Here is a 26,583-nt window from a genome sequence, read left to right as displayed (position 1 = left end):
TTGGAGGTCCCTGCGCAGGACCACCAAACTTGTGAGGAAGATGCAATGGCGGTGGTGCCCTCCCTCCTCCCCCACTTATGAGATTTCTGCCGGCCTGACCTGCCTGAGAAGCAGAAACCTTGAAATAGAGCTCCCTTAAAGGAGCAGAGGGTTATCTCGTAGCACGGGGGGCAACCAGCATTCTGAGGGTGCTGGCCAGGGGGGCCCACAGCACTTGTTCTCCACCAGCCTTTTCATGGTGGGTAAACTGCCATGAAAAGGCTGGCGGAGAACAAGGTTGTAATCAGCAAGGCAGCGTTGAGTTCAGTGCCGCCCTGGCTAATGACAACCAAGACTGCTGTCAGCCGGTCAGGATCTTGGATCCTGGTGGAGACGGATGGTCTGTTGGCGAGTCTACCTGCCAAACTTGTAATGTGATGGTCTTGTGACTGCCACACGCAGTCAAGCCCTTCCTCTCTAATTATTATTATTATTATTATTAAAAACATTTCCACACTGCCCAGTTTAAATTGAGCAGGGGATATGATAGATTTACTCCAATCGCCTCTGCTCGCCGGGCCATCAGAGTAATCTTTCCCCAGATGGTGCCACAGGGGGGTCTGCTAACAGAAACTTACTGTATGTGTGCCTTTTATTGAGGCGAGGGGATCAAGACGTTTGGTGGACGGGTCTGCATTAATTTGCTAATAATTGGATGTAGATGAAACTCGCCCTTTTTCCCATTGTGTAGGAAAGCACAGGCAGTAGTCATTGGTGCACCCCCCTGCACTCACCTGTAGTGGTCATAAACTGTGTAGAGGCTATACACTAGTTCAACAGATGCCACTCCAGGTACTGAAATTGTTTTTCCACTGTTTTGTTATATTTGTCACCGATTGTAAACTTAGCAGGAGGGAATTACTTTATTTATGCTCACAGATGATGCTCAAGTACTGTTAGTTGATTCTCTCCGCTGCTGCACTCGTTCATTCATGTCGTCTCTGTTTGGAGGGCTGTGACTTCTTTTTGGCAAAATGTTACTAACAAGATTAAAATATATATATATATGTTTGGTGACTGGATGCTCCATCGTGTTTGTGATGAATTACCATGTTGGCCAAACTCTCCATATGTTCCTGTATACTTAGTCGGAGCAACTAACAAGGGCCGGACATACAAAGTGTGTGCCCCGCTGACGCTATGTCAGTGCTGCTTGGAATATGTTTGCAAATATATAATAAGGTATTATATGACTCTTGTGGACCTATGCACCTGTTTGGAGACACGGTCCATGTGTTATACATCTACAGAAAGCCAGTAGCAAGATGTGAAACCTAGTGGGTAATAAAGACAAACCTCACACCCTGCTCACACTACTAGCCGCTTCTACATAGGATATCATATCTGCCTATCATGGCAGGTTCTATCCCTTCATAACAAGACTCTGTGTGAAAGGGCTGGATAACTAGCGAGGTGCTACACATTAAAATGGAATCTGCCATGGGGCAAGGCACATACACACCCTGCGGGCTCTATAAGGCAAATAGAAATTGGAACAATGGTTGTGAATGTCTACACACATCAAAAACAAATCTGTTCAAGAACCTAACTGTTACAATCATACAAACCCTTAGAAACTAAAACACTCACTTAGTATCTCGACTACGTTTCATTTACAAGTTTCACATACGATAGCCAGTGTGGGTTATAAGGTTAAGTTAGTGCCTGAATTTGTAAAGTTAACGTCTGTTTTTTTTTATTTTTTTTATAGTAGCCAGTATTGCGCCCTCCCAACCATAACTCATCCTAATATGAACGCAAAGAGTTCAAGTGCAATACAAATATTTTTAAAGTAGTCAACGGGATCTCACCTATGTCCCAAAAGGTAAACATGGAAGACATCAGTGGACTTGTCTAGTGAAACTCTCTTTAGGTACAAAGAAGATTCCTTCGGCTGAAACTTAGAATCACTTACAGCTCACAGGCTCTGGCATTTCCAAAACAAAGATTGCTATACTGTTGCCTCCTTTATGAGTTCGGCGGCTAATGTTGATAATTGTTGTACATTTTCACTTACACCTAACTTTTCTCTAAGATGATGCTATTGATCATCTTTTTCTTTGCAAATGTCCACAATGATGCATTTTTAGACTAAAATGGCAGTGTGAAAGTTAAGGTCTTTCCTCCCATCAATCATTTTACAGTCTGAAAAAAACACTTGAATACATACCTGCATTTTTTGAAAAGTGAGTGTGTTAGTCTTCATTGTATTTCACAGTTTTATTGAGGTTCATATGCTAAAGTGTATTTTATCATGCAGGGACAACCGGTTGGAGAATGTGATTTTAATGTACGATTGTCATGCATTGAAAAGGAACTTATAATGCCAAGACATGAAAAAATGAAAACTGGACTCATCGACAAAACACAGGAACCCTTCAGTGTTCGAAATAAACCATTTTTTGACATCCAGAATGCAAGAAAGGTACTGTATTTTTTGTTAATTTGATGTATTTTAAAATTATTACTCCTCTTGGTTAGATAAGTGTTTAATGCATAAGTGTTACATGTTGCACATCCATTTAAATCAGTAGTAGGCTTTATAGCACAATCTCTACAATAGGTTCTGGAATTAATAATTTATTTATTTAGTTACTTTTTTGTCAGGTTATATCTGTTTCCATGTTTTCTAAATGTGATGTAAGCACAGCCTGTTTTTAGTCTTAAAACATAGGAAAGATTGGTAATTTAACAAGGTAAAAATGCTTTACAATGAAATTAAAAGGGAAAAGACAGTAAAATAGATCTCGAACGAGTATGAAACGAAAATCTGCAAATTACAGTATGCTACGCATCCTACAGTTTGTCTGTAAATATGGGGTGCTTTTGAGAAAAAATGATCGCAGAAGCCAATAAGAAACGTTGAGCATTTTTTTTTACCTCAGTGGGAACCCAATTGTATTTTTGATCTAAGATAACCATAGTTTACTCGTGCATCACATTTGGCCATGTCTCATTAATTGTGTATACAATATTTATATATTTAAATGTTTTTATTGGCATTGCATAACATTGGTTTACAGAAGCAACAATTTTCAAACGGCTTAAACAGGACAGTAGAGGGTCTTATCTTGTAAAACAGATTGACAGATTTAATTTTGAATTCGACAATTAGGTAATTGAAAATATCCAAAATTCCTAACAAACAATGGAGATGATAGCAATGCCCAATCGATCTTCCCACAAACCAAAAAAAATGACGGTGAATAAAACAATAAAGAATTAAATTTTTGTTAGCTTCATCTTTAATGACAGAAAATAATAAAACTTTTCAAAAAATACAAAGCAACTTCATACTTAACACACTGATGAAAAAGCCTTTTCTAATTATGCCATATTATTTATTTGTCCAACCTTTTACTCATGCCTTGTCTAAAACACTCTAGTTATTTTTTGCAGCAATTAGGCTTTTTAATGTAAAGCTAGTCATATGTTGATGAGAAGTAGTTCACAAATGTAGAGTGATGAGCGAAAGTTCCACTTGAAGCAGATGTCTCCAAATGAAAATCAACACAGGAATTAGGATAGCTATTTTTTATAATACTATATCGTCTTCTTTTGTTAACTTAATTTTTCCAAGAGGAGCGCAAACAGGCTTTTAAAGGCTAATATAGTTGTGCATTTAATTGCTGTACATCTCTGTTGATATTTATAAAAAACTATATAAGGCATTAGTTTAAGTTAGAAGGCCTTAGTTTCACATTGATACTTATAATCATCTAGAGGTAATGAAGTACAAAGTATAAGATGCCAAACAAACTTATGACATTTGGACTGAGTTTTTGCACTTTTGAAGGACATATCTTTCTGGGTTTGGGCTTTATTAACATTGTGTTGTCACTTAAAGACTTCACATCATGCAGTGCTTCCCAAGAAAACATTCTAGAATAGATCAGTCATTGTCATTATTTAGCCATCAGTTTCTTCCCCCTTAGATATGCCAAAATCAACAGAAGTTAGGTACAACTTCTGTACACTCCCAAATCCCCTGATATCAAAGAAATAGCAATTGAGAGTAGAAAGAGAATTTCCTAACAAATCCTCCTTCCATTCCAGTTGTGAAGTAGTGCCTTCAATAGTAGCTGATACTGCCATTTGGTCAGTGCGTCTTTAGTCAGTCTAGGAGTGGCCTGTTGTCTTACTGCTTCCTTTTTTGCGCTTGTTCTTTTGTATATACCTTGCTTGCTTAATTACTTGTATTAAGGAGTGCAAAACCACAATACATTAACGAAACTCAATGGATTCAGTAACAATCCAAATTTGTTGTTAATTTCCTGTGAACATTTCTTATTTAATTCAGCATTCTAGTAATGCAAGAGAGAGTCATAGACCTAAAGTGCCTACGTCATTTCTTATGGAATGCTTCTACATAATTATTTTAGCCCAGATCCTAGTAGAAATAGGAAAGAGATCGGAAATGTGCCTTTGTTTCAATGTGATTGTCGCCATAGGTGGTTTGGCCAGTAGTAAGTGCAGAACTTTAAATGCTGCAGACAGTAGATTTCTGCAAGTCACATTAACAGCATGGCAAGCGTGGCTACAAAATAGTGCTTGTGCATAGTGGAGAGGGCCTATCATACAGTCATCAGGAATGATGCAGTCTATCAAAGGGGATCCTCCTGTCAATGTCAAACTACCGATTTGTTTATTACCCACCCATTGCTACCATAAAGAGCGGTAATTTTGGAGGCCTGGGGTGAAGTCTAGGTTTGTTAATAGGGGTTATTAGTGGTGGATATAATGTTAACCTTCTTTGCACAGCAGCTGTTTCCAAGACTGCCAGTGTAGCCCATGTTATGGGGGATGAGTACTGATCCCACTCCCTGGGCTGCTGGGGCAGCCAGGAAACCTTCCAGATGTGTATACCTGCTATTGCCGGGTCCATGAACCACCAGTACTTTTCGGATTCCGTTTGGCCCCATTCCACCATATACCTGAGTTGTGCTGCCTTTGTGTTATGTTAGGCACTCCTAGATCATCATAGATCTACAATTTAAGTGGTGTGCCTGTGGCGCCTCCTTCCATCCCACATGAACCTGTTAATCTGCGTTTGCAGTTTCTGTAGTGTATTGTGAGGAGGAGTTAGCGGTAGAGACTGGAACACAAATAAAACCTTAAACAAGGTGTTCATTTTTAGGGCAGCAATGCGTCCTAACCAAGAAGTCCGGTACTTGCACCAGATGGATAAGTCTGCCTTCATTTATCTGAGTAACAGACAGTAGTTAATCTCAGCGGTTTTGAAAGCTGTTGGAGTTAGTTACACATGCCTAGATATTGAATGGACCTCTCGGACCATGTGATTGGAGATCAACACACAGCTGAGCTTGATGTGCACGGGTTACCATTAGGTTTAGGATCCGTGATTTCTGTAGATTATCTTTAAACGCTGATACATTCTTAATACACTACAGCTCATTTATTAGAGCGGGCAGTGAGGCAATTGGGTCTGTTAGAGGCATAACTGCGTTTTCCTTGTAGAGACTGATGGTATGGGTTTCTCTGCCAAATCGTACCCCATTGGTGCTTAGGTATGTCCAGATACATTGGGCTAGCTGCTACATATTCAGGACACACAGGAGAGAGGGCAACCTCATTGCGCCCTTCTCTCTATGGGGAAGGATCCAGAGGATACTTTGTTCACCTGCACCAAGGGCTTGGGGCAGCTGTAGCCTCATATGATCCACTGACAGAACCTGCTCCCAAAGTGTTTATTGGTGCTGATTAGGTGCGGTCAATGAAACCTGTTGACATCTTTGTAATGTAGATTGTGGGATGAAACGCCTCCTTCTGGGATCCCTGAACCTTCTCAATATTATGTCGTATTTGCTTCGTATTAGCCCCTCAGTTTCCATTCTGTATGAAGTCTACCTGTCCGAGACTACCAAGTATAGCATGTAGTGGTTCAGTCTGGCTGCTAATATACTAGTAAAAAGTTTAGTGTTGATGTTAATCGATGAGATAGATCTATATGATATACAAAGCTGTTTATTCTTTCCTGGTTTAGGGAGGACTGTGATGGAGGCCTCAAACATGCATTGAGTGAGTGTCTTACTTGTTACGAAGGAGTTAAAGAGCTTGATGATGACTAGGGCCAGGGTTTGGAAAATGTTTTCTATAAAAGTGTTGTGAAGCCATCAGGGCCTGGAGATTGAAGGGGTTTCAGCCTAGCTGTGCCGGAGATCACTTTGTCTACCCCAGTAGGTTTCTCAAGGGTTTCTGCTTGTGTTGGTGTGAGTTTAATCACTCGTACCCCCTCCATATATGTCCTTGCTTAGGTCCTCGGAGGAGTAGAGTGCTTGGTAAAAATCCAGAAAACTCAATACTTTCTGAGTGTCTCCAGTGACCTCATTCACCCTCTGTATCTGAGATGGCGCTCAGTCTGTCATTGTTGCTTTGGAGGAGCACAGTCAATGCCCTAAGATTTTGCCAGTTTTATTGTCCCTTAAGTAACATGTATGTGTAAGGCATAATAGGGCATATTCTATCCTTTCTAGATCTAATTGCTTAAGGTGGTCACTTGCTGTGTCTAGTTTACAACCATATTCTTGGGACTTCAGTGTACTTGTATATAACTTCCTTTACTGCACCTTTGTTCGTTTCCCTTGCCTAAAATGATTGTCATTAGCCAACAGAGCCAATAACTCCCCCGATCTCTGTTTTTAATGCTTTCCAAAGTGTGGCAATTAGTGTCTTTCAATTGTAATTGTCCCACGAGTAGCTAGAGAGAGCTGCATTGATTGCCTGGATGTTGCCTGTGTGTTAGATAATAATGTCCTGCTACTTCTATGCTCTGGTGGGGGCCTCACGCCCACCCTCCACCCAAAATGCAACAGACGAAGGGGCTTTGTTCAATAGTGACATGGGTTTCATACTTTCCCAAACCTGTGCTCTTAGGGCTGGTGTGTCCAGAAAGTAATTTCTCCTTGCATAGGTTTTGTGGACGGCAGACAAAAAGGTGTAGTCCCTGGGATTGGAGTGCATTACGCTCCATAGGTCCTCCAAGCCACTCTCCCGTAGCCAGGCCCCTGTAAGTGAAGGCTCCTATCTGGCCAAAGTGGTGTTGGCCAGACCTGGCAAGATAAATGTTCATTATCAGGTTCAGATGGCTACCCACAAGTATAGCTGGGTCTGGAGTCTGTAAGACGTCAGCGAGACCTGCAGTTAGAAAGCGTTCCAGGGGCTCGTTGTGGGCATAAAAGGTTGCCTTCATTAGGTGCTGACTGCCGGTCTGGATGCAGTACACCAACAGACGCCCTCTGATTTCTGCTAACTTGCCTACCACTTCCTTTCAAAAATTCTGGGAAAGCAATATGGCTACTCCTTCACTCTTTTCAGATCTAGAGGACCAGTATTGTTAAGGCAAGCAGTGTGACTTAAATCTATGCACGTAATTTGTCAAGAGGTGTGTCTCTTGGAGGAAGCAAATATTACTTTCACTCTGTTCAAAGAGTGACAAGATTGCAGTCCTCTTGTTTGGGTGATTTAATCCTCTGACATTGAGGTATATTATTTTGACCTCAGTCCTATCGAGTTAGAAATTTCCAGGTTAGCACCAAGGTTCTTTGAGTGTAGCTGGTGAGGAGTGGACAGAATACTCATTGTGTTGCCATTCTAGTTGTGCATGAGGTGGCCTCAGAGCATATAAGGTGACATGTCTAGGTGTGTTCATAAGAGTGTTAACCTAAAACAAAACAGAAACCGTAACAGTAGCGATATATAACCCTCAAGTTCATAGTGGATAAAAGCAGATTGAGTTCAAAGGACAGTGCCTGGACTGGAGTGTGGCATCACCTATCAAGGAAGTAGACTTGACCTTTTATCCGCTCCCTACCCTCTGAACAGTCTTACCGGATTGACAATCCTGTCCTTCATCTGATGCTCTGTCATGCATCTCGCCTGCAGTCCAGCTGAAAATTCTCCTCTCTGTCCTGGTTCAGTATCTGCAGGAACAGAGTCTTGCCGTAGCCTATGATGTCCACCCCGTCAGGGCCCGCCAGCACCCCTCATAGTCTTATATAGTTTCCATGCGAACAATGCTCCAAATCCTCTGTGTATCTAGAGGTGGGCTTGTTGTTCTTGTAGGTGCAACATCTCTTGTTGAAGATTTTCATTATCCTCACCGTGCATTCTCGTTATCCCAAAGAGTGGACGCTGTCCCCCATAGCACACAGGCCCTGCCTCACCTTCCTGTGCTCTAGTGAGAATCACGCTTTGCTTTGTGCAAGTCCGCTGTGAGGGAGTTGAGAATGAATTCCATGAAAAACCTTGTGAGTGGCTTAGAGTGCTCCAGTACGTATTCATAGTCTGACTCCGCTGTGTATTGGGCCCTCCTTAGTGGTGTTGGTAGATTGTGTGAGCATGTCCCTCACATTGTGTTCTTTCTGGTCTTTAGACAGAGCCATATATGTGGTTGAGCAGCACCAGGTCTGCTCTGCATGGAACCCCTTGTTATTTAGTTCCTCCGCCCCCAACAACTGGGTGAGCTGCTCCCGCCTGGGCCCTTCAAGCCTAAAACATTAGACCAGGCAAAGACAACATAGCCCATTTAGTCCTTTGTGAGGTGGGGAGCTGTGGATTAGTTGCTATGTGCCTTCTCTCACCTCAGTCAATTTTCCTGGCAGCTGCAGATGGGAATGACCTCACACAGTTCCCTCTACGCAATGGGTAGCTGTGTAGACACTGGTGGGCCACTACATAAAACCCCAGTGGCCAGTCCTCTTGGGCATGCCCTATCATGCACTCTTCTACTGCCAGCAGCCACAAAAGGTGTTCCCCACAGTCACATCACACAGCCAGAGGGGCAAAGGGGGCCATTGCTGTCAGCTCTACAAGAGTATTAATATCTCGCCTCCAGCACAGCACTCAAGCCTCAGCTGTGGTGGTTCCTGCTGTGCTCAATCCCGTTGAGCGAACCTGCCGGCAGTGGAGAAAGTTCAAGTGGTCCCCAGCGGTGTACACAATCTGGCCGTGTGGTAGTCAAGCAGACTGGTTGCACCAAGAACCTTCCTTGGTGCCTTCCTACAGGTGAAATGGGCATCCCGGGGGCTCCAAACCACACCACAGCACTGCAACTAAGGCGGGCCTCTGTACTCTGTGTGGTGGACAGCTCTCCATTAAATTCTAGCATGCTGCAACTCCTCCTTCTAGCCTGCAACTGTCATGTTGATCTCAGCTAGTCCCAAGAGCACCCGCGCCTGCTAACAATCTGAATCACATTTTTGGATATCAGGTCTTCCTGTGAAGCTCTGGTGGTCTCTGCACTGGTCATAAGGCTCCTCAGGACTCCACTATGTGCACTGCCCAGTAACAGGATGGCAGAGGAGCACAATGTACTTCCTATGCAGCCGCCATCTTGACCATGACCCCATCCTGCAGTTTAAAAACTCGTTATGTTTTTATTTTTAATGAAAGAATCCCAGCTTGATGGTCAGATAGTATTCCAATCTATAAAAGATACTAGTACTGTAGATCTTTACAGGTAAGTAACTTATTATGTACTGCATGTTTCCATGACGCAGTCAACTATGTTGGATGCCATTTGGTTTGGTGAAACGTCTGTTTTACTCTCACAACTTACGGTTGTTCTACATTAATCTCCACTGCTGTAAGAGCATTTAGCTTTTTACTTCACCTAGCCAAAAGCCTTTGCTAGATTCCTCTGTGCAGATGGGCAGAGGACTGTAGAACACATTTTGAAACAATTGAGTCGGGCATAGGGTATCAGGTTGTGCGTTCTGTAAAGAAAGATGGTCAACAAGAAAATGCAGAACACTGGCAGAAGAAATGACCTGCCGAATCCATTTTAAACATTGGAATGCATGCAGTGGTGTAAATGAACTAAGAGTGGATCCCTTTCCACCAGCATGTCTTCTTAGCATGAACCTACTAGAGGTATGTTGTGGCTTTCCAAGAACATATGGAGGCTTGAAGCCCTCCTTTTTCTTACGATTGGCCAACTTTGCTACCACTTTCATTTATTTTATTTCTATTTCTATCTCAGCCTGTCAATATTGTGTTTGCCCCTCCCCGGAGCATTGCCTCTTTATCAAATCTGATTTAGGAGCATCACTGCTTGTTTTTCAATCACTAATTTTATCTTTCCTGTTAAGCGGTCAATGAGAGTACATAAGTGTGTGAGCTGTGTCCTTAGTGTACTTCTCTCCCCCTGCACTTTTTACTCTCTGTTGCCTGAGTGCTTCTCCCCACCACCTCCTTGTTTGGTTCTCTTTTGTGCTTCTACCCATTGCCACCACACCCTCCTTCGTGCTTTCCCTTACCCTGTGTTGCTTTATGATCCTTCCCACCCTCCCTTGTGTTGCTTTGCTGTATCTCCCAAATTCCCCATGTTGTTTTAGCTCCCGCCCATCCTTCTCCTCGTTGCTTCCGTTTTCCCGGATGTTTTCACGCTATATAATGATGTGTCCGCAATGGTGGCAGACGGCGCATGGCAACGCAAACCTTGAAACAAAAGAAAGACATGACTGCCAATTAAATCACGTGATATGCATACTGAAACAGAAAAGGGATAAGTGATTACTTTTCTGACGATGGTACAGTCAATGCATTCACATATATTTAAATTATTGAGTGTTTTTGTAATTTAAACCTCACATAATCTTTACAAGAGTATTGTCTAATGAAATATGTTTGTTTTGATGTTCAGTCACTTAAATTAGCAATATAGTATGTTGCCCATATGATCTACATGACCTTAAAATGACTGTCCCCCAAAGTAATAACTGGGGAGAGAATGTGACGCAACTGTCAGAGCTGCCGACTTTGGGTTTGAAGGAACCAGCTTCGAGTCTTGGCGTCATGTCATCATTCTGGGCAAATCATTTAGGGCCAGAAGTACGAAGCGTTTTGCATGGCGCAAACTGCGAAATTTGCAATTTGCGCCATGCAAAACACGCATCGCGATGCACAATCCCATTTTGCAAGTCTGTTCCGACTCGCAAAATGGGAATGCAACTCGCAAATAGGAAGGGGTGCTTCTTTCCTATTTGCGATTCGCACCACGATGCAGAATTGCTTTGTGACCGCAAACGCGATACAAAAAAAAATAAAACTGCTTTATTAAAAAAGCAGTCACAGACATGGAGGTCTGCTGTCTCCAGCAGGCCACCATCCCTGTGAGTGCAGGGAATCGCAAGGGGGTCGCAAATTGCGACCCACCTCATTAATATTAATGAGGTGGGTCATAGCGACCCCCTCGCGATTCGCAGAAGGTGTCTGAGACACCATTCTGCATATGCTTTTGCGACTCGGAAATTGCGAGTCGCACCAACTCGCAATTTCCGAGTCGCAAAAGCATATTTTGCTACATCTGGCCCTTAATCTCCCCGTGCACTCATGTAAAGCGACTGAATACCTTTGGGTCGAGCTTGCGCTATATAATGATGTGGGTTCGATTCTCGGCATCGGCTTGACATTTTGGGCAAATCATTTATTCTCCGTTGTGCACTCATGTAAAGCACTTGAATACCTTCAGGTTGAGCTTGCTGTATATGTGACGGTGATGGCGACACGTGAAAGCAGACACTGTGGTAAGAAGCACTAAAAAGATTGAGCGCTCCAGTGCAATACTTTTGAACAAAGGAAAAAGTAGTCCTTTTTACAATTGCTAAAATGGGACAAGTGGAGGAGTGCTCCGTGAGCAGCAATCAGTTGACGAAAAGGTGGGACAAAGATGAAAGATTATCCACTCATAAGCAAGGATTTTTAAAGGTACTGACATAAACAAATAAAAAGCAGGAGGTGGGCTGTAAGTATATTTAGCTTGTCTCGGAGAGACAGCGCACTCGCTAGCTAGGCTTGACTTAAAATTTGTTTGCGTCATTTTGCAGGTGTGTGCATGCCTGGTACATACCTATAAAATTACTGGGGCGGCTGCGTCAATGACTTGGATTCTGTGCAGCGTGGCTAAAACCATTGTCCACAGAGGCAAGACCTAGTGGCTTTGCAAATGCATGTTTACTCTATTTTGGCAACATTTTAAAAACATTTTAGAGAGATTATGTGAGCAACGCCCATAAATAAAAAAAACACAACAGAGTGAAAATGTATTTGTCTGATAGAAAATACTGCTTTGTTTACTGCTGTATTTCACATCCAACACTACTACAGTGGCTATAGTAGACACATTTAAAAGTCAATATAGTCATGTAGTTACAATGCAGGCCACCAGATTTTATTTAATAACAAATGGATCAGTGAAATACAGTGGAAGTTGGGTGTGGCTGTTGGAAACAAACACACACTTTCCCCTCCATGCCAAGGTGCACCTACTAGAACAGGCACCTTCTATGCATTGCCCGATAGCACACATTCCCTAACGTATGTCCTTGTGTGCAATTATTTCTCTTGTAGGGTACATGGCCTCTTCACATGCATGATAATATGTCACATGATCACCTCAAGATCACTCGGTGCATTATTTTCCTTGTTGTACAATGAAGCTGTGCTCTTATAAATTGTTTGTTATCATGGAAATGTCTTCTTTTTCACAAAATATTGGCTTGATCACTTTCAGCATTCTCTACTTTGGTAGAAACATTTGTTGTGCCTAAAAGCTGAAAATTCCCACTTTCAGCCCAAGGTCACTTACTGTAATCTGGGTCCTGGATATTAACTTTCAAAGACCCTCTGTCTTGCTTAGATACAGAACTGTGCATATATTCACTTTGCTGCCAAAGGCAAGGTCTGTGCTTGCCTTGTGATACTTTTCAGGACAGAGTACATTTTCCAGTTCAAATCCTACATTGACTTTTCAATTTCTGCTTGTGCTGCCCTCTGTGTGCCTCCCAATTACATATCATCTTTGGAAATAAAGTAGAAAAACAAAGGTTGCGGTATTTGGCAGGAGGCATAAGGGCTCCTTCGTGCACACTGCCAAATATCATAACCTTTGTTTTGTTGTGTCTTTTGAACTAAATTGAAATGCTGCCTTGTGTTACAGGATTTTTCTTTGAAATAGAATTAGTGTTGCTGGCTTTATAGACCAAAAGAAGGTGACTCTAAGGCGGCATTATTCCCTGCTGCTTTTTTGTGATGTGTAATAAAATATGACCCTTAACATAGGGTTACTTATCTCTGTTTGGTGTAACTGTGTTCTGTTCCTTATCAGTAGATGGAACATTGGTAAGTGCTAATCCAGTTCAGTAAAAAAATTAACCATTCATTCACTCTAAAACCAAATGGTCTTCACAATTTTAATGCTGTTCCTTCCCAGGCGTACGGATCTATGTACATGTTTATGTATGTACTTTATATGGTATTTCTTCGGCTCAAACGTCACCAAAAGGCAGCAGAGAGCTGTACATGGGCAAAGAAGAACGTATAGTCAGCAGATAGGGGGAGAAGAAGCTGCGTTGTGGATCATTAATGCATTTTGATGTAGTGTTCCTTAAAAAGGTGAGTCTTAAAACTCATTCCTCAATTGGAGCAGTGTTGAGGCGGCCCTGGTGGATAGGGGGATGTTGTTCCAGATCTTGGGTGCATAGATGGAATGGCCTGCTGTCTTGTTTTTATGATTTTTACACCTATTAGTGTGCAGTCTGATGTTGTCCTGGCTGTTTGTGTGCCAGGATTCACCATAGATGGTGAATTTGTATCAAAGATAAGCGTGAGTGCTGACCATGATAGATATGCACAGTGAGGATCCCCTCTTGTAAAAAAAAGAGAAAATGTAAATAGACAATTCATATGAAAAATTAATTTGATATATCAGTCCATATTGCACCAAACTGGTCCTGGAGTCAATCAGTAGAGACTATTGATGAGTCCAAAGTTTATTCAGAATATGATTTGACATTCGACCGTCTGAAATCCAAGGGAAATTTGTACTTCCAGCCAACACGTGTTTCGTCTTGGGAAATGTTTACATCCCTTACGACTTCTTCAGGGCTAGAAATCATAAAATACAGTAAAATAAACGAGTTACGACCAATATGCTCAACCGTCACATCAGTAGTAAGTGTATGTCAGAGCCCAAGGGAGGTGAAAATTGTAATAATAGAACCACCTGAACTGAGTGAAAGAAAAGTAAATGAAACCCACATCCAATAAGGTATCATTAACTAAAACATCAATAACCAATAAGTCAATGAAAAAAGGGGTCAATAAAAACCTCTAGCATGCTCTATAGAATTGGTGAACCATCCTCCATAAAAGCCTCACAAATAACCACATGCCACCCATAGTGCATAAAAGAGTCCAAAATCTAAATATTTTAATGTAAAAATACCTTATTTAAGTACCGCTATTCAACAACAATCGGTAATGAAAGTTAATTCGAGTCCAAATATGCTCCACAACATGTATAATAATCCTATTGAATATCCACTCCACTGTCAAGAAAATCAAGAATATACACATCTCAACGAGCAATCCTTATAATATGTATATACATAATACATGGGCATCCTATGCCCTAAAAAGAATGAAAGAATAGCCAAAAAGAGATTTTCAAAAGTACTCATACTATAGTTGTACAGTGATTCATTCCACTTCCACAACAGTAAAAGTTACAGCCTGTGTCATACAAAGTAATAACTTGCTATGACCCAATAGCAGCCTAATGATCAAAATTGACAAACATCCATTGTATCCAACTCACCCCGATATTATAAAGCTTCCGAATTATGGAACACGGCATCTCAGAGTATGGACGCCTGGCGAGTGCGCTTTTTGCGCGTATCTGAACCCGGAAGTTAATGTACTTCGTAAGTCGTAAGGGATGTAAACATTTCCCAAGACGAAACACGTGTTGGCTGGAAGTACAAATTTCCCTTGGATTTCAGACGGTCGAATGTCAAATCATATTCTGAATAAACTTTGGACTCATCAATAGTCTCTACTGATTGACTCCAGGACCAGTTTGGTGCAATATGGACTGATATATCAAATTAATTTTTCATATGAATTGTCTATTTAAATTTTCTCTTTTTTTACAAGAAGGGATCCTCACTGTGCATATTTATTCAGTTTAGAGGTTGTTTCACCTCTTAGGGTAGGGTGTTTCCCTTGTGAGGTTCCCCGTCTTTTACATAGGGTAGATTGGCATCCTGAGCGCCACTTCTCCTCATTATACACCCCGCTATAGTATTTGTGCTGGCCATGATAGCTTTGTAAAAAAAAAAAAAAAACATAGTTGTTTTTAAAGATGGTGTGGGTGGCACGGGGAGCCAGTGGAGTTCCATCAAGATGGGAAACATGTTATCATGTTTCTTTAGGCTGTGGATATTTGAGAAAACAAGTAGAGTGCCCCTAGGAGGGCCACTGTGTGGTCTGGTCACGCAAGAGAGTAGATTATGCAAGATACAAGGGATTGAACAGCAGTTATGGCATCATTTTCTGAAATAAATGGTTCACTTTCTTTAAAAGAGAGAGCGTGTACTAGTTTGTCTTTGTTTATTTGGCACTGTGTTCTTGAGGGTGAAGTCAGTGTGCAATGTGAATCCGAGTGACTTTGCATTGGGTGAAAGTTGAGATTTGGAACCATCAAGGTTAATGTAATTGAGCCAGGTTTCTATTTTATCTGGCTTATTGTCCTTGGCCAAAACCCAGGCATTCTTGTTTGACTGAGTTGAGCTTCAGGTGGCACTGTACATCCAAGTCTGGATGATGTGCAAGCAGTGCTGGGGTGTTGGATGTCAAGCAGTGCAGACTTTCAAGTACATTTGTGTATCATCTGCATATTGGTGAATATTGATTCTATTATTTGAGAGTAGAGCACCAAGCAGCTCCATGTATGGCAGGGCTTCCCAACCTGGGGTGCCATATAGCATTTTAGGGTTCGACAAAGAGGGAAAGTGTGACTTGAAGAGATGGTTGACAATGTTGGATTTATAACTCCTACTGTCTGTGAAGGTGTTCTTGGATCTGAACACAAACTGCTTTTTTTTGCCTATGAATTTTAGGCGAGTGATAGGTCGGTGGTTGGCAAGGTCATCAAGATTTACTATAGATTTCTTTAGGAGTGGTAGTATCTAGCCTGTTTTGAGAGCTTCTGGGAAGATGAATTTAGTGAGGGATGTATTGACAATGGTAAGTAGGAGTAAGAGAGAGCCTCTCCAGAGAGATCTTTGTTCGCATGATGGTAGGACATCATCTTCCTAACAAATGGCTTTGAAGCAGTTGAGTATGTCAACGAGATCTGGGATAGATAGGGCTTCACATATTGACAATTGTGAGGATCTAGCGCAAGGAGTGGGTGTAAAAATTGGAGCAGGCTTGGTATCGTTGATGTGCTCTCTGGCCCTCTGTATTTTTTCACAGAAGAAAATGTTGATGTGTTTGAAATAGGGTCTCTGGTTGGCAGTCAGTTGGCACTCTGTCCAAGCGGGGACCCTCACTCTAGTCAGGGTAAGGGAGATATCTAGGATAACCCCTGCTCATCCAATTGGTAGCTTGGCACAAGCAGCCAGGCTTATCTCAGGCAATGTGTAAAGTATTTGTACGAACACACAAAGTAACAGTGAAAACACCACAAAAACACTCAACACCAGTTTAGAAAAATATCCAATATGTATCTGAGTAAAACAAGACCAACACAACAAAAATCCAACATACACAAGCAAAGATACGAATTTTCAAAGATTAAACTTCAATACAGCGCTCAAAAAAGCAAAAGCTTCAATTTGGTGCCATCATGACGGAGTCATTCCCAACAATCCGATGCCAGCGGCGCTGGTCATTCAGTCGCACAGACCCCCAGGTACAGTACCTTTGGTAACAAGGAACCAAGCTGGTGCAAGGATCGTGGAGGTGAGGCGTTACTGGATCCAGTGTGTCGTTGGTTCCTTACTGCAGAGCAGGGGGGATGATGGAGCGTTGGTGCGAAGCATCGGTTCCTTGCGCTCCGACTGATTCAATGAATCCTGCGGGTCAAGACGCCTGGGGCTACCTTGTGGGGTCGCAGTCACGCCACATCACTGGGCTGCAGGTGCAGCAGCAGAGTCTAGCATCACGAATGTCAGTGACATGGCACTCAGGACTCACAAAATCTCGGGATATCTGCGGCAGTGTCAGGCCTGCATCGTCAGTTGCAGTCGTCGCACTCCAGCAGGGACCATAGCTTCGGGTGCAGGCGGCGTCGCAGAGTCCGGCAGTGTCGTCAGTCCTGGAGTCAGTGCACCTGACTCTTCTTGTTTTTAGGCCAGCTTTCACTCTCACGGGCCCAGAAACTGGAATAAGCACCTCATGGCGTGTTAGGGTCCACCACAAATGAACCCCGGGGCTGGTAGGTGAAGTCTTTGTTTAACCTGAGACTTCTTAACAGGAGGCAAGCTCAGTCCAAGCCCTTGGAGAAACTTCACAAGCAGGATACAGAGCAAAGTCCTGTCTGTCTTCTTTGAGGCAGAAGCAGCAACTGCAGGCCAACCCAGCAAGGCAAACACAGCAAAGGGGCAATATTCATCCTCACACCCCTTCTCCTTGGCAGAGTTTCCTCTTTATCCAGAAGTGTTCTAAAATCTGGGGTTTTAGGTGCACCACTTATACTCATTTTTGCCTTTGAAGTAGGCAAACTTCAAAGGAAAGTCTATGTTATTCACAAGATCCTGCCTTGCCCAGGCCTGGCCCCAGACACACACTATGTGGTCGGAGACTGCATTGTGTGAGGACAGGGACAGTCCTTTCAGGTGACGGCTCCTCCCTCCCACTCTAGCTCAGGAAGACTCATTAAGATATGCAGGACACACCTCCACTCCCTTTGTGTCACTATCTAGAGGGAATTCACAAACAGCCCAACTGTCAGTCTGACCCAGACGTGGATTCCACAGACAGGCAGAGGTACTGAATGGTTAAGCAAGAAAATGCCCACCTTCTTAAAGTGGCATTTTCAAATTGACAATCTAAAAACCAACTTTACGAAAAGATGTATTTCTAAATTGTGAGTTCCAGGACCCCGAACCCTATAGCTTAATCTGCTCCCAATCCTAAACTGCACTTAAAAAGTATTTAAAGGCAGTCCTCATGTTAACGTATGGGAGGGATAGGCCTTGCAATAGTGAAATCCGAATGTGGCAGTATTTCACTATCAGGACATAAAACACACAAGCACATGTCCTACCTTTTAAATACACTGCATCCTGTCCATGGGGCTGGCTAGGTGTGGCTCACATGTAGTAAAAGGGGAGGTTTGGGCCTGGCAAGTGGGTGCACTTGCCAGGGAAAATTGGCAGTGAAATTCTGCACACACAGACACTGCAGTGGCAGGTCTGAGATGTGTTTATAGGCTACTCATGTGGGGGGTAGGCACAATCAGTGCTGCAGGCCCACTAGGAGCATTTTATTCACAGGCCTTGGGCATCTCTGGTGCACTTTACTAGGGACTTACTAGTAAATCAAATATGCTAATCAGGGATAACCAATCATGATCTCAATTTATGGAGGGAGCACTTGCACTTTAGCACTGGTCAGCAGTGGTAAAGTGCCCAGAGTACCAAAACCAGCAAAACCGAAGTCCAGCACACAGTCAGAAATACAGGAAGCAGAGGCAAAAAACATGGGAAACCATGCCAAGTATGCCAGGTCTAACATGATGGCATTGCACTATTCTGCGGGCTGAGGAATAGGTGTGTCAGGCAGGGAGTTGAAGTGTTTAACTGTCTTGTACAGCGTTCTTTTAGTGGATTCATTGACAGTGTTTGTATTGTACTTTGCTTTGGCTGATGTGATAAGCTGTCTGCTTATTGAACGGAGGAACTTCAGTATCAAGAGTTCTGTTTTTAAATTTTTTCCATTTCTTTCCTGTCTGCGGATGGATCATTTACTGCCAGCATAGTCTTTATGGTACCAGGTTGTTGAATGCTTTGACTTGCACTTGTGTGTTGTCATGTGGAACATGGATGCTTACATAACTTTCTAAAAACTGTTGAAGGGTGATGGACATGGAGTTGATAAGGTGAGAAATGAATTCGAGCTTTATGCAGTCTGTGGGAAAATCTGTGAAGGATACTCCCCTGCTCATCTCACCTCCCCAAAAATGGCAAACTTAATTTCTCAGAACTATGCAGTGAAATGTTAAAATCCAAAAACGAGCTAGAATTTGATGACACACCCTCTAACAATGTAGACAAAGTTCTTATGCAGTAGTGCTGTTCAGTTTATCAATAAATATGTAAAACATAGTAAGTAAGTTCTCCATATCAAGTGAGATAGTATGGTGGAAGTTTCGTAGTGCAAGAGTGGGTCGAATGTGAAATTAAGAGTATTTTCTGAGCTAAGGAGCTAAAATGTGTGAAGGACTAGAGGAGGCGGGCAAGTCATTTTAACAAAAATGGAAGTTCAGTCTTGTCTTTTATGTTTATTCACATTATCTTACCTCGTTCGCCATTCGCTCAAGGTCATATGTGACACCTTCAGTCAGTCATCACTTTTTAGCAGCTTCTATTTAGAAACTACAGAGCACCAAATACAGTGCTCTGGTGCGGTGTTTCTCAAACTGTGGGTTGTAGTCAAGCAGTCGATTTGTGGTTGGTTGTAAAAGTCCAAGAAATAAATAAAGATGTCTTTAAATTCTATATGTTATCTCATTTGATGCGCTTCAGACGCAGAGGTCAAATGTCAGGCTATGTCTCTGGAGAAATTGCTGTTTGTTTTTTAACTGGGGACTGATGTTTACAAACGTATCTCACTTTTCAGTCAGAGAAAGAAAAGTAAAAGGAAATGATGTGGGATACCATTTTTCAAAATACATAAAACGTAAATACCTGTAAATGAACTGTACACATTCAGTGGTTAGGAAAGCAAAAATGAAGGACTTTTTTTCTGTAATTCAAAAGTGTGTTGGAAACAAAGATTTTAGTAGGATCAGTACAAATCAAGACAACTTACTTGGTGATGCACAAATGATAAATATTCACTGAAAGCCGATTTCTATGCATTATCATTTGTGTGCAATATGATTTTGTTAGTAAAATTGGGTGCAGATTTAGTGGCCATTTCAATTGAAAATACGCTGTCTGTACCACACAATGGTTAAGTTACTTTACAAAAATTGCCCGCCTCATTTCCTTTAAAGATAGGTCGGTCACAAAAGTTTGTTTCACCAAAAAAAGTTGGGTGGGTCCACCCTCCTGTACTCCAGCCCAGCTGTATTGAAAATAAAGGACTCCACGTCATTGAGGTGCAACAGAGAACTCCAGGGATGCCATCAGCAGTGATGGGAGCGACTCGATGGAGGAGAGGTGTAAATACAGGGAAGTTGGTGGAGGCCATCAGTTGTAGGTGGTTTCCATGAGGGGGTGCATGGCCATAACCTGGATGGTATATTTAAGGCAGAGAAGTGGGCTTTGTAGTTGGTAAGCAGAAGGAGGAAAAGAGAAATGATGCCTTTGATGTGTTTGTGTATGATAAGCTAACGCTAAAGGGGAATTTCATAGAACTTGGTGAGTACAAATAGAGGAGAATAGAAAAGGGAGAAGTAAGGACACTTAAGGTATGCTCACAGAGATTGAAGTGGATGTAGATTTAGTGGAGCATCAGTAGACTGAGAATGAACAGTTGGGTAAATAGCAGGTAAAACCATCCAAGACCGACCCCTCATATCATTGGCAGCAAGTGAATTGAGGAGAAAAAAAGTGATAAATAATTTCAAAAGCAGCTGAGGGTCAAGGATGAGGAAAGAAGACAATTGAAAAAGGTAATGTGAAGTATTAAGAGATCTGAGGGCGGCATTTGTTTAATCAATCCATGGCGTTCATCTGAGTCCTTTGCCTTTTTAGAAGTCATCTATAGGGTTACATTTGTTTTTGTCACCGCACCCTACTGATTTGGGGCTAGTGATGGAAGCAGTATTCCCTCAGAGTCTCGTTCCTGGCACTGTTTGCAGAGACTTTGTTGGTGGTGTTACTAATCCTTTTGCATCTTTCCCAGATTTGTTAAACTGTCACACACTCCTGTCATGTGAACACAACTCCCACTTGGCTCCCCTTTTCTGGGAATCCATGCACTGTATCTAAAGCTGGCCAACTGCAAAGTGGATCACAATCCACCAGGTCCACTTGGCATGACAAGTCATTATCTTTCACCTTTAACAGTAGTCAGGATGGAATAGACAGAGATTGCACTTCTCCTTCCTCACCTCTCCTTGGCCTGGCCCCACTCCAGTTTTCAGACCTGGCATATGGCACTGCAGCTGAGCAATAGATTGCTGTCCTGCGTAGGTGTGTATCACTTCCCCCAGTCACCTTAGTCATCTGTGTTTGGATGACTCTGACTACCGTTGATTCACCTCTCTGTCTTTTGTGCAAACGGACACCACCATCATACTAAAAATTATGTAAGAAGACGCTTCTCAGGGGAGGCGTTCATATACTATTGAGACTGAGCTCAAGAAAAAACAACTATCCTTTAGCTCTCAGGGCCATGTCCTTGGAAACAAGCATTGTAATGCAATGGGTCTCGCGTTTGCTCAAGTTAGAGCTATTAGCGTTGTAAATTCCTAATTGGACTTCTCTTGCCACATAAATTGAACATGAAAAGTAAAACAGTTGACATAGCACGCCGATTCAAAACGCCACACCAGCCATGAGCGTGAGCGCAAGAGTTATTGGCTTCCTGAGTGAATGTTTAGAAAGGATCGCAACTGGGATAAAAGGCAAACCGAAACCGGAGGAGGGGTCATTACACGCTGTAACAGGAGGAAGTGTGATGGCAAACAGAAATGTTCACTTGGAGAAATTGCGTGTGGGAGGGAACTCAGCACACAAAGGAGGGGCATTTCACAAAATGCACCAATAAAAATGAAGCATTTAAGACTAGCACAACAAAGAATGAATAGCAAGAGTGGGTGTGGTTAAAAGCCCAGAGAGAGATTACAACAGGCCAGATCGCTTGCGCTTTCGACCCTAAAAATAGTTTGGAAGTGTTTGCCTAGAAGAGACTTAGTTCTAGGATATCTCTACCCCTCCGCCTTTTGGTGCATTTTGGTCTACTCTATACAGTTAACATTTGCTCATTGCCTTTTTTCTTGTATCCACATAAGTTTTGCAATTTTTTTTCACACTGACACAGACATCACTCACTTTGCCTCACATTTATTAACAGTGCATGTCAAGGATTAGTCTGTGATCTTAAATAGTAATAGTCTTTTTTAATTCACAATTAAAACAACTGTTTATATTACTGTATGCGATTAAGTGACACTACTGCTGCTTATCATTGATTACTACTTTGATACAGCAAAGCGCAAAATAATTATTGGTGTTTTGTTTTACTGTTAGACTTCCAGTGAATGTTGACCACAGTTGACGTAAAATATGTTGGATAGGGGTGGAATGTAATTTGGTGTGGATGGATATGCACGTACACTAGCAAATATCTCCTATATCAGTGGTTCCCAACCTTTTGACTTCTGTGGACCCCCACCCCCCTTATCAATATTGGAAACTGGAGACCCCCACTGAATCATTATTGGAATCCGGGGACCCCCCACTGAGTCATTACTGAAAGTTGTGGACAGGATCTGTTAATATTACTGAATTTTATAAGTAGTTGCGGACCCCCTAGGGTCCCTCGGTTCACAGGCTGGGAACCGCCGTCCTATATGATAAATTGGGAACTTTTGATAGCCTTTTAGAGAAACCTCTTCATGAATAACACTCCTAGCCTTGTGACCTCCTGTATGATTTAAGAGATAACCATTGTAAAACGATACATAGGCTCTTTAGAAGGAGTCATGACCAACATCATAAGTGAACTGAGTCTGATATGTAAAGGCCAACAAAAACAATGACAGCCTCAAACCAGTGCTCCTAGTTAGGTTATGCCCTCTGGACCATCTAATCACATGCACTAAGCACACGAGGATAGCTGTATATTTTACGTGTGTGCTGGTTGACGTTAGAGAAAATAATTCCCTAATTGTTGGGGATGAGTTCTAGTTTTAATTTCCAGACCGCTGACTGTGGAACAAAGAGGCCACGGTTTTAATCCCCACTTCTCTCATCACATTGTATGATTCCTTCACAAGTGAGGTGATCTCACTGTCCCTTGCTTTATGCAGCTGCTGAAATTTGGAGCGCTCTTAAGTAGGCTTAAATGCAGGTGTTAACTCCTGTTTAAACAAGCAGCGGCCTAGCTAATGGGTCTGGCCTTGAAACGCCTGCACTGTTTTTATTTACATTTTGCAAAACCGTCATAATTGGTATTACAAGTGTAAGTGGTATGAAGTAGTGAAAGCTGCAGCTGTCTGAAGTTGGCATGCATATGTTTGCAAACAAATATAAAAAAGTGACTCATCAATTAAGTAAATGCATGAAAGGAAAAAGGACATTGGCCCTGAAGTGGACTGCATTTTAAGCAGAGATGCAAAATTCTGAACTGATAGGAAGAGAGCCTGTGACTAAAGTGGGCTGTCTCTGGACATATAACTGCTAAAGGCGAAGCACGTTGTGCATGATGCGAACAAACAAGGGGATGAACTCAACTCGGTTGTTTGAAAGCCCTTGTTACATATGCATACATATTTGTATTTTTGTTTTGAATTTCTTTTAAACTTGAGACAATAGCCCTTAAAAAGACTATTTTTCTTTACCTCATTTTTATCTGTAACAAGTATTATTAGCAAATATGTTCTTTCGCACAGCCGCTGCCTGTTGAGGGGCCACGCCCCCTCACATTTTGGCCACCGTGAAGAGTGCAAAGGTCAGCCTGACAGACACTCTTTATTTTCATGTCAGGCAGCCATAAACTAGACATGCACTAAAATGTGCAGACTTTTGTCTGCCTAAGCTGAACTTTGCTGGGATGAAGAAGTCACAGCTCCTGGGGGTGTGACATCTTCTGCCTGGCAAAGCACCTCGAGGCCTTCCCCCTGGGGGGGAGAGTGGAGTGGGGCCATTACTGATTGCCTCGGACCTGGGCACTTCATTTCTAATCCCTGAAGTGCCCAGGGCAGAGTGTCAATCGGTGACAGCCCCTCACAGAGTGGGGTGGGTTCAGCAAGTCTCACTGACTCCATCCCACTTTGTGACATGTAAGGGGCTGCTGCCTTTGCTCATTCATAGCCAATGATAGAAGGCAGTAGTCCCAGCCCTCCTGGGATGTCCTAGGCAGAGCACTGCGCATGCAGGGAAGTATGAGTTTATTTTTAATGTTTGGTGTGTGTGTGCATCAATATTTGTAATTGAATGTTTCGATGGATTGTGTGTGCGCGTGTTTCTATGGATGTGTGTGTGCGCGTGCATGGCCTGTGTGAATGCGTTGTGCGAGTGAGTGTTTGTGTGCATGTGTGCCCAGACTCTCCCTCCCCCCCTTTTCCTAAAAGTACAGGCCGCCACTGCTTTCGCTCCTTCTACATCAATTTGTACCTCCTTAACAACAGTTTCATGCCCTAATTTTGAGTGGCATTTATGCCATTTCAATTTTGCTATAAACGCTCGCGAAAGTAAAACAGGGTGACTCACATATGCTGGTGGGTGCTATTAAATGCAAGAGCCAATACTTTGCACAAAGGCTCTGATGAAATAATTAATTTGCATTGAAATAATAGGGACAATAACAGCGCCAAGTTAACATTGTACTGCTATTTTCGTTTCTGGGAAATGTCACCCTGTCCCTGCACCTGCTTCTGTGCTGACTGCACAGGTGTTTTATTCTTGTCAACGTCCCATCAGTCCATAGTGTGCCAAGCAGTGAAGTGGAAAACAGATGTTTTCGTAGTAGTTGTCATGTTCACATATTGGTTCCTGCGTGCATCTCTTGTTTCTCTTCGAAGGGGTCAGCAGTAAACATGGTTGGAGGGCAGCTTTCTGGCGCGTTGATTAGCATTTTTGTCCAGTTGCTTTCCGTCTTTAGTTTCAGTCAGATGATATCTGCGGTGCCCGGCGAAGCCCTGGCTTGCAGGTAATACGCTCTAATTTTAGTACTGCTGAGAGGAAATGGGATTTTGCTTTCTGACTGGAAATAGTTCTGCCGTGTTAGTGTTTTGTACTTTATATGCTGTACTTTCAGTTTCTTGACAACTTGATTGATTTCTCGCGCGCGCCGCATATGTTTTGCTTTGTTTTTTTAAATTTTGTTTAGCAAACAGTGTCCTTTTATCTATAACAGCTGCGCTCCTTGTGCAGTTCGCGTGGAGTGCAAGACTCGAGATGTTTTACCATTTTACTGGGACTGTTAGGATATGCACAAAATATAGAGTACGTTAAACAAAACCTCCCTTCTCCACCTGCACGTGGGAGATTGAAAGTCACCCCGTGTTTCCTAATTCGTGACGCAACAGAATGATATATATATTTTTTTTTACTAAATCTGATTGCAGCCTCCGTTTGTTACATTTCACTATCTGCATCAGCACATCACCATAGCCTTTTTCGTCTTATCGACTGCTCTGCGATCCGTACATGTCCTCCTCTTTAACCCCAGGAGTGGACTGACCGGAGATTTATTCGGGCTAATTCGAGACCGGTCTGCTGCTTTTAAGGCTTTTAGGACTTTCCATGCCGGTCGAGGCCGCTTCCCCGCCAAGGCCCCTAGAATCCAGGAGGTGCGTCGCGGTTCTCCTCTTGATAGGCGAGGGATTACTGTCATCGTTCTTTAAAGTCAGATTTCTCCAGCTATTGAACGCAGTTAATTTCTCCTGAGACTATCGTGCTCAATAAGCAAGAACTCACCGAGAGTGCTTCACTTGTGCTAAAACAGATAGGAGTTTTGCCACTGAAATAGCAATGTTTTTCAGTGGAATAATGTGTTTTCAAAAATGTGCTGTAAAAAAAAAAAAACTAAGAAAGAAGGCATCAGTGTCCACCTAAATGACAGGGATGAACAGCATCAAATCTTGGTAGCATCCTCCACCAGTAGTGCATGGTCTTGGTACAATAAAGCTGTATTTTCACAAAATAAGATGTCATAAGCCGTGCCACCTTGGTTGGCGTGGCCTCTGTTCATTGTTGGAGTTGTACAGTGCATTATGAGCTGAAATAGTTCTGAAATCACTTCATCAGTGAACCTCTCGTGCACATGCTTTGGATTTTTGGTGAGTTTTTTTCATACCTCATAAATCCACCAGTTAACCCAAGAAACCACGTACGAAATGCCTCTCGCACACAGCAAACCCTGCCTGTCCGATTTACATAGGAGAACCACCATCCCTAGTCCTTTCTCATCTGTAGGACAGCGCTACCCTACTTGCAAGAGTATGCAACGTATCTGTATCCCCATGTAAGAGAGTCCTGCATGCCGCTGCTCAATTTATAAAACACTAAAGAAGTATGACCAAATTACTTCCCATCATGGTGGAGCAGTGTTGGTGGTCCTTCCATGACAGTCTCTTCTTCTGGATCTGCTGCATCTTCTGGAAGACAGTAACAGCTAACACACTCCTCTGCCAGACTAAGAAAACAGTAATATATAGGAGAGAGTAAACTCAATAGCCTGCTTGCAAGACTTAAAATCAAACTCAATAGCTTATTTTTAAATCAAGAACTGCAAAAAAAGTTTTTAAAAAAACTAAATAGTCCTGAAGCTACACCTTGTATTGGGAACCAGCATTGATCCATGCATTTTGTTTACCCTGTCAGCCCCACATGACAGACA

General features: G+C 42.5%; 1 protein-coding gene across 1 annotated transcript in view; it reads left to right on the top strand.

Moving 5' to 3' along the window:
- RNGTT (RNA guanylyltransferase and 5'-phosphatase) overlaps window positions 1-26,583 on the top strand; it is a 1,492,790-nt gene that overhangs the window by 801,225 nt on the left and 664,982 nt on the right. The window contains exon 11 of the mRNA XM_069235480.1: window positions 2,300-2,464. Within this exon, the coding sequence (XP_069091581.1) occupies window positions 2,300-2,464 (165 nt within the window). The remainder of the gene's footprint in view (window positions 1-2,299; window positions 2,465-26,583) is intronic.

The sequence above is a fragment of the Pleurodeles waltl genome, chromosome 5, assembly GCF_031143425.1.
Source record: "Pleurodeles waltl isolate 20211129_DDA chromosome 5, aPleWal1.hap1.20221129, whole genome shotgun sequence".
Lineage (NCBI taxonomy): Eukaryota > Metazoa > Chordata > Amphibia > Caudata > Salamandridae > Pleurodeles > Pleurodeles waltl.
Note: the sequence above shows the minus strand (reverse complement) of the source record. Positions and strands in the feature narration are given on the sequence as shown.